The 8,693-nt window shown below is 49.8% G+C and overlaps 1 protein-coding gene across 1 annotated transcript; it reads left to right on the forward strand.

The window, feature by feature from the left end:
* The first annotated feature begins 1,578 nt into the window (after nucleotides 1-1,578).
* LOC101706903 (galactosylceramide sulfotransferase) lies at nucleotides 1,579-5,047 on the forward strand. The gene is made up of 2 exons (XM_004875577.4): nucleotides 1,579-2,844; nucleotides 3,666-5,047. The coding sequence occupies exons 1-2, from the start codon at nucleotides 2,714-2,716 to the stop codon at nucleotides 4,804-4,806; spliced, it is 1,272 nt and encodes a 423-aa protein (XP_004875634.1). The 5' UTR covers nucleotides 1,579-2,713; the 3' UTR covers nucleotides 4,807-5,047.
* The last annotated feature ends 3,646 nt before the right edge of the window (nucleotides 5,048-8,693 follow it).

Below are 8,693 nucleotides of genomic sequence, written 5' to 3' on the forward strand. Positions count from 1 at the left end.
ATTTATCAGTTAAAATGTATATGAGCCTGCTGTTGTCATATAGGTAGGTTTTCAAGCTAGGAATATACTTTCTTTAATAGGTGCTATTCAAATTTTATATTTCCTCCAGAGTTAGTTTCATTCATTTGTCTTCCAAGGTACTTCTTAGAAGTTGTCAAATTTATTTCAAAAAAGATTTTTGTAATATGCTTTCTATATCCTTTTAAATTCTGTAAAATCTGTGTAATGTCTCCTAGATCTTAATATTGTAATTTTAAAAATATATAACTGATATTGTGTAACAGGAAGAAAAGGTCTAAAAGAGCAGGGGAATTGGGAGGGGTAGGGGAAGGGAAAAAAGGGAAAGGAAAAAGTATGAGAAGGGGAAAAAACATGGAAACAAGGTCTTTGCAAATAGGGAAGGGTGGAGGCTGTGAAGGGAGGGCAAGGGAAGGGGAAAAAAAATAAGAAGCAAGAGACTCATGTAATGGTACAAGATCCCAATGATGAATGTAACTGTATTTTATACCAAAAATGTACCAATAAATTTAATGGGGAAAAAAATGTGTAATAGGGAAGGAGGCATAAAAAGAATTATGCAGATGTGTTATGCACATGTACCTACTCCCCACGATGGATGTAATCATTATGTATTGCAAACATGTACTAATAAAAATAAAAACTAAAAACACATACACACACACACAAAAAAATAAAATTTAAAGTGGAACCATGAACAAGTACCTTCTCCTGCTATTTCCTGCCTCTCATTGAGCTGATTTTTAATTTTTAAAATTGTAAAATTATTTATTTGTTTTTGTGGCACTGGGGATTGAAGCCAGGGCTTTACCACTGAGCTACAACCCCAGACATTCTTTTTAAAAATAACTTTATCAGGCCGGGGATTTAGCTCAGTGGTTCTGGCGGCTGCCTCGAAAGTGCAAGCTCCTGAGTTTGATCCCTGGTACCAAAAAAAAAAAAAACTTTATTATCAAACACACACACATACAAAAAATTAAAACCATTCAAAGAAGAACAATGCAAGGGGAAAAAACTACAATAATATTCAAATACAGTAGAACTCAGCCAAAACAAAACTGAAAAGCACTTAAACATTTTTCCCTATAACTTAAAAAAGCATCTCAAGCACCAACAAGACACCAGAGGATGTGATTTGTTTCAGAAAGTTCCCCAAAACCAACATTGCTCAAATAATGATCTGGAAAAAAACTCCAGTTAGTTAGCAGACTCCGCATAAGCCAAACTTCTCCCTAATTTAAATTTCGATACAGTCATATGACACGCGATGGAAACACAATCCGAGAAATAACGTTATTAGGCCATTTCACCTTTCAGGTTCTCACACTAGAGAAACTATTCAGTATTTAAACATATGTGTCCTATTTTACTTAAGAGGATGGCCTCAACATGCATCCATTTAGCTATAAATGTCTCTCGTTTCTTGTTCTTTATGGCTGAGTAGTACTCCATTTTATTAAAAAACCACATCTTCTTTATTGTTTTGTTGTGTTTTTTTTTGATACAGAGTCTTGCTAAATTACCTAGGCTGGGCCCAAACTTGTGATCCTCCCATCTCAGCCTGCCAATTTTAGTATATGTGCTGCTAAAATGAACATGTGTCTCAGCCTTCCAGAGTCCTTGGATTACAGTTGTACATTGCCAGGGGCTGATCAGACCCTCAGATGCCTGCGAGGGGGGGAAGATGGGGTATAAAGAGAAACAGAGACAATATTCAAGGCGCAAGGCGACTGGGAGAAGCCTGTCTCTAGTGGACAGACTCAACAATCTTTGGGTTGACCAACTTTTATTGGGAAGCCTAAAGCACAGGGGTAGGGATAGTGTACTTTTCATGGAACAATGACTGCCAGTAAATGTGTAACTAATGAGTAATAGGGAACAAGATTAATGGGGAACAGGTTCTTTCTTCTACCCTGATGCCTGTGTTTTTTGCATTGACCTCAGCAGAAATTACAGTGGACCCTGGAGTTTCAATGGGCCCGACATATGATCAACTTGGATTATGACTAGAATTTTAGCTTTAACTTAAGACCAAAATCTTGAGTAGTGACCCGAATGCTGGCTGCCTGTGCTTCCTGATGGTCTCAGATACAGATTTAACCCTTAAAGAGTTCTGGAAGGAACATTACAGCATCCTTTCCTGTATGGGGATAGATAAATCCCGGGCCCATGTCTCTCTAAGGACACTGAGGTCTGCCTGTTCACAGGAGAGAGACTTTGAGGCTGTGCAGAGGAGCCTGAGCCTTCATTTGACAACCTGAGTTACAACCAGCCCTCAGGAATGAATTGAGTTTCTAAGCCCAGGGGCCAATGTATCTTGCCTTAGGAGTGCTGTGCTTGTGAGTTTTCACACACAGCCAGGAAGCCTATGGTTTTTCCATTAACTTCTCAGTTCCTAAAGCAAGTTACATGAGCCCTGGACTGTGGGGCATAAATCGCACATCTGGCCCCCAATAATTCCCCCCATACCTGGTCCCCAACAATGCACCACCACACCTGTTTGACACCATTGTGTTTCTATTCCTGTGGCTGTCTCCTTCCAAGTATTTGTCTCTCTGTCTCTCCAGTGTCTCTCAGTCCCTGTCTGGATCCTGCTGGGGGTCCACAGAGCTAGCAAAGTCAGGTCCCTGCTTCTAGACTGGAGCTCCAGCTTCCTAACACGTACCCACTCTGTGCTGCCCTACAGGTGCCTGAGATGCTACCACTGCCAAAGAAGCGCTGGGAGTCCATGGCCAAGGGGCTGGTGCTGGGTGCTGTCTTCACCAGCTTCCTGCTGCTGCTCTACTCCTATGCTGTTCCCCCGCTGCATGCTGGCCTGGCCTCCATGTGAGTGGTGGGATTAGGCACCAAAAGGTGGGGTAGGGAAGGCCCCACAATCATCAAAGCACCTGCCCTGATGACTGAAGCTGCTTTATAGGCTGCCACTCTGTGCCGTGCACCATACTATGTCAGACAGAAATTCTACTACTGAGGGCCAAACTTGGGGTAGAACCCTGGGCCTCGGTGTGCCCATCTGTAAAGTGGGGATAAGAGAGCCTGCCTCATGGTATGACAGAATCCCATAAAACCTATGTCCCGGGTTTGGATTATTATCGTCTAAGGCTCTAGCTGGGCCACTCTAGTGGGGAGTGATTTGTCTAAGAGCACTCGGTTGTCAGGGGCCAGGATTCAAACTGGGGTCCGTGTGAGTGCAGCTCCAGCTCCTAACCATTAGGCTATCCCGCCTCCTCACGGGACCGCTTAGCACAGACTGGGCACATCCTGTAGCCTTAGTTGGGGATAGTAAGTTTAACCGGAGGAGACTGCCAACGACTGAACATTTTTGGCCTGCAGAATGCAATTTTAGGTGGTCCAAACCAGCACCGTTTTACAGTGAACAGATGACACAGAGGCCAGGAATGAGACAGGAGCCCGTGTCCCTCAGCTCACTTTGACCTCATGCCAACACCACAAACAGGGCCTGTTGTTTTCCCCCATTCCACATATGAGGAAGCTGAGGCCAGAGAAGCCAAATCACTGGCTCAGGCCTCCAGCCTGGACTCAGGCCCATCTGGTACCCTATGTCTAGATCGTGGGGCCCAGGGTGCCAGTCCTGAGGTCCCAGCAGCTCCTCACACTCTTCCCCCACCCTCCTCTGTGCTCAACAGGACCCCAGAGGACATAGCACCCTGCTCCCCGGCCCCTAGTGAGTCAGAGCTGGTGACCTCTGCCAACAGCTCGTCAGGAGGGTGCCAGCCCCGGCGAGACCTCGTGTTCATGAAGACGCACAAGACAGCCAGCAGCACTCTGCTCAACATCCTGTTTCGTTTCGGCCAGAAGCACAGGCTCAAGTTTGCCTTCCCCAGTGGCCGCAACGACTTCGACTACCCTGCCTACTTCGCGCGCAGCCTGGTGCAGGATTACCAGCCCGGAGCCTGCTTCAACATCATCTGCAACCACATGCGCTTCCACTACCACGAGGTGCGCGGCCTGGTGCCGCCCAACGCCACCTTCATCACCGTGCTCCGCGACCCTGCCCGACTCTTCGAGTCCTCCTTCCACTACTTCGGGTCCGTGGTGCCCCTCACGTGGAAGCTCTCGAGCCAGGACAAGCTGGCAGAGTTCTTGCAGGACCCGGATCGCTACTACGACCCCAATGGCTACAACGCCCACTACCTCCGCAACCTGCTCTTCTTTGACCTGGGCTACGACAGCAGCCTGGATCCCAGCAGCCCGCAGGTGGAAGAGCACATCCTGGAGGTGGAGCGCCGCTTCCACCTGGTGCTTCTCCAGGAGTACTTTGATGAGTCTCTGGTGCTGCTGAAGGACCTGCTGTGCTGGGAGCTGGAGGACGTGCTGTACTTCAAGCTCAACGCACGTCGCGACTCGCCCGTGCCGCGGCTCTCGGGGGAGCTATACCGCCGCGCCACGGCCTGGAACATGCTGGACGCGCGCCTCTACCGCCATTTCAACGCCAGTTTCTGGCACAAAGTGGAGGCCTACGGGCGGGAGCGCATGGCCCACGAGGTGGCCGCCCTGCGCAGTGCCAACGAGCGCATGCGCCGCATCTGCATAGATGGCGGACAGGCGGTGGACGCGGCCGCCATCCAGGACTCAGCCATGCAGCCCTGGCAGCCGCTGGGCACCAAGTCCATCCTGGGCTACAACCTCAAGAAGAGCATCGGCCGGCGGCACGAGCAGCTCTGCCGTCGCATGCTCACCCCCGAGATCCAGTACCTGATGGACCTGGGAGCCAACCTCTGGGTCACCAAGCTCTGGAAGCTCATTAGGGACTTTCTGCGGTGGTAACCTCCGTCCTGGCGCTGGCCTCCCCTGACCTCTCCAGGTGCCACCCTGGACCCCAGGGTGAGGTGGGGCTTTCATGGGGACATAGCTGGCCAGGATTGGGCCATGGCGCACACAGAGGGCCTAATCGAGATCAGTATTTGACTAATTACAGCATTTTTTAATTTAAACTCCCTGCCCGATGTTTCCTCCCTTGCAGGGGAGACCTCAAAAGTAAAGGAATTTGGTGTTGTCTTTTTCTTAATCAGCATCAGTGGTGGTGATTGGAGGGGCCCAAGGATGGGAGACCCCAAGTGGTACCTGTGGGAAGGTTCTGTGGGACAGAGCCCAAGGTGGGACAGGGACCCAGTGTGTGTGTTACATGTGGTTCAGGGGCTCCTGCAAACTTCCAGGATTCCCCCCCCCCCCCCCCCCCGCCCTGTATGGGTTCCATGCCTAGCACTAGATCAGTGCTTTGTGGGAGTTTCAACTGATCCTCACCAATACTCACCGGCTTTTTGTTATCTTATACTAGAAATGCAAAAGGGAGCTCAGAGAGGGAAAATCACTGGGCCAAGATCACACAGTAAGTAGTAGGATTGGAGCAGGGATCTGGTGGGTGGAAAGTGTGGGCAGATCAGGACAGAGTCTAAAAAAGTATGTGTGTATGTGGAACGGGGAGGTGGGGAGCATTCGGTGGGGCACTGGGCTGCACGCCCTGGGTCTAGCCCAAGGGCTTCTTACACTGTCTTATTAATCCTCACACCAATCCTTTGAGGTAGACAGGGTCCACTTTATAGGTGTACCTGACATCCTAAGAGGCGAAGGGACTTGCCCAGGTCATGTTGAGGATGCATCAGACCCAAGGCTCAAATCATCTCCCAGAGACCACAGATCCTTCCTATCTTCAGTGCCTGTTCACCCCATCACAGCTGGCCCTTCCCTGGCTTCCAGCTTCCAGCAAACCCTGTTCCCCTACCCTCACTTTTTTTTTGGTACTGGGAATCAAACTCAGGACCTTGCACTTGCCAGGCAGGCAGGGTGCCACTGAGCTACATCCCAGGCCCTCCCCACACCCACTTCTGCAGCCAACCCCAGCCCGCTTTATATACCACCCCCTCCACCCTGGGGTTCATTTAATTAAAAAAAATTTGGTACCCACTCAATATCAGTTGTGTCCCCAGCCCTGAGCTGCCCCTGAGCATGCAGCAGTCAACAGATTGGTCTGGCCCCTCTGGAGCTCATGTCCAGAGGTAAAGACAGCCACCGAGCAGCCAAACACGGTCAGTTGTGGCTAACCAGGGTGGGCACATCCTGGCTCCAACTGCCTGCCTCCTTCAACATCCCCAGGGAAGCAGGGACCCTTTTGAGGCCACAGAACTCTCAGGCTTCCAACTAGGAGCAGCATCTAGGCCTAAATGGCAGAAGCCACAGCCAAGTTAGTTTACTGAGGATCTCTTGGTGCCAGGCTCTAGACCAAGTGCTCAAAGACCATATCTCACTACTACAACCTCCCAGCTTTAGAGGCCAAAGCTCAGAGAGGTCGTGACCTCCCCAAAGTCACATGGCCAATTAGTGCCAAAGCCAGAACTCAAATTGACATCACTCAGCTCTTCACCCCTCACTGGGTCGGGCTCATCCTGCCTCCTGGGAATGAATTTCTGCCCGAGCAGGGTGGGGAGGAGTTAAGGTGACCAACTGTCCCACTTTTGTCCTGGTTTCAACACTGCAAGGCCTACATTCCAGAAAACTCCTCAGTCCTAGGCAGCGAGTTGGACCTCACCAACAGCCCGGAGCCTCCCTGTCTGCACCTTTCATGTTCTAATGAAATAATGTGGCACACCCTTGAAGCCTTTGCTTAAATCATATGGAAAAAGCAAGCAAAACAACAACAAAAACAGCAAAAGCTAAGACTCTGCATAGGAAAAACTGTTACTGTCCCCAAATCTATGAGATAATGCTTCCCCCCTTTATTAATTAGAGATAGATGTTGCCGGGTGTGGTGGTGCATGCCTGCAAACCCAGTGCTTGGGAAGCTGAGGCAGGAAGAGTCTCTGGATATTCAAGAGAATTCTCTGAACTACATAGTGAAACCCTGTCTCAAAAGAAGCAAAACAATTTTTAAATAAATAAAGATAGATGTCAGTCACTTAATGTTCAGTATGATAGTATTTTAGATGTAAGGAACCTCATAATTATATCTCCTTAGACCCCAAAGAGCCTAGAAATGCCAATGGTAACATTATTACACGCTACTACATTATGTATTATTCTTGCTATTGGCGTTTCTAGGCCCATCGGGATCCAGGAATAAATCTGGCAGATAGCAGGTGTCAAGAATATAAATTACTTCATTGGAATTTACTGTCTGCCTGGTTAGTTCTAAGAGCATTACAATTATTGGGTCGTTTATAAATATAATTAATATTTTAAATAAGTAGTTGGCAGGCACGGGGCAACCACTCTGTTCTCAGCTCTGTGCCGTGTGAGAATGTGGGCATCACATCCCCTTTACTTTCTCAAGGGAGAACTGAGGATCAAGAGGGCTGAGCGACCAGCCCAGGGTCTCAGAGCCAAGCAACCACAGAGGAGTTGGTCTGCTGTCAAGGCCAGGTCTCGAGGCCTTGGCACCATTCCAGTTGGCCTTCACTGCCCCCAAACCCCTGTCCTTTTCTCAGCTAAAAAATAACCAGTCTCAGCAGGGTATGGTGGTGCATGCCTGTAATCCCTGCACTTGGGAGGCTGAGGCAGGAGGGTTGCTGCAAATTTGAGGTCAGCCTGCCTATATAGTGAGTTCAAGGACAGTTTGAACTATGTAGCAAGACCCTGTCTCAACAAACAACCAAACAACCAACCCAACCCAACCCCACCAGTCTCTAAGGGGCTTCCCTGCTTGTCACCTGAAGCCAGGCTGCTTTTGCAGTATCTGGGCAGCAGAGGGCGCCACGGTGCTGAGTTTGGTCTCCAGCCCTGACATTCCTGGCTGCGTGCTGGGTGCTGGAGATGGCCAGGCATCTGGCAGCCTGTTGCGTGAAATCCAGGGGTGTCGTGGCTGTTTAAGGCCTCTGGGCTCCCACATCTGCCTGAGATTCCCCATCTTAGCTTTGCTCATCCAGGATGCAAGTATGGATTTGCATATCTTTGAGCCCTCAACAGTAGACATCGCCAGGACCGAGAGCAGGTCCTCTTGGCACAACTGCCCTCTAACGGCAGGCATACAGTAAGTTTTTACTATGTGTCAGAAAATACAAGGAAGGAAGAAAGGATGGAGAAAGGGGGAGGGACGGAAGGAAGGCGGGAAGGAAGGCGGGAAGAAAGAGGAGAGAGCAAGGGAGAGAGAGAGGGAGGGAGAGAGAATGCGAGGGAGGAAGAGAGGGAGGAAGGAAGAGGAATAGAGAAGACAGGGGAGAGAGAGCGGTATCTCCGCCTTTGAGGGCTTCCACAGCATACTTGTAACCGACCAGGGCACCATGTCCCTGGGAAGGTAACACATTCACCAGCATGCGCATGTGCTGGAATGAAGGCACTGAGTGAGGATTCTGTGGGACGGGACTCAGGCCAGGCAGTTTTGCCAGGAATGGGTGGAAGCAGGAGGTGACGTTTGCTTAGAGAGTGAGAAGCCCACAGGCAGGTCGGGAACTATCCAGGGACACCAGGGAGAGACAGGGAAGCCAGAAAGGAAGGGAGTCCTTTGCAGCTGCCCTTGCTAACCTGGCTGTGAACCTCTTCTTGAACACCGACAGCGTACAGTAGTGCACCACGGTGAGTAACGGAGTGGGGGTGCAAACAATGAAGCAGATCCTCAGCGCCCACGTTGGGGACCAGTGACATGATCACAGCAGCCGGGCAGAAGGGAGATGAGAGTGGGGTGTGGGATTTCACTTCCCAGCAAAGGAAACCTACCAGAAAGT

Source organism: Heterocephalus glaber, unplaced genomic scaffold, assembly GCF_053883595.1.
Source record: "Heterocephalus glaber isolate CG9 unplaced genomic scaffold, H.glaber_assembly_v1.0 deba00001687, whole genome shotgun sequence".
Taxonomy (NCBI): domain Eukaryota; kingdom Metazoa; phylum Chordata; class Mammalia; order Rodentia; family Bathyergidae; genus Heterocephalus; species Heterocephalus glaber.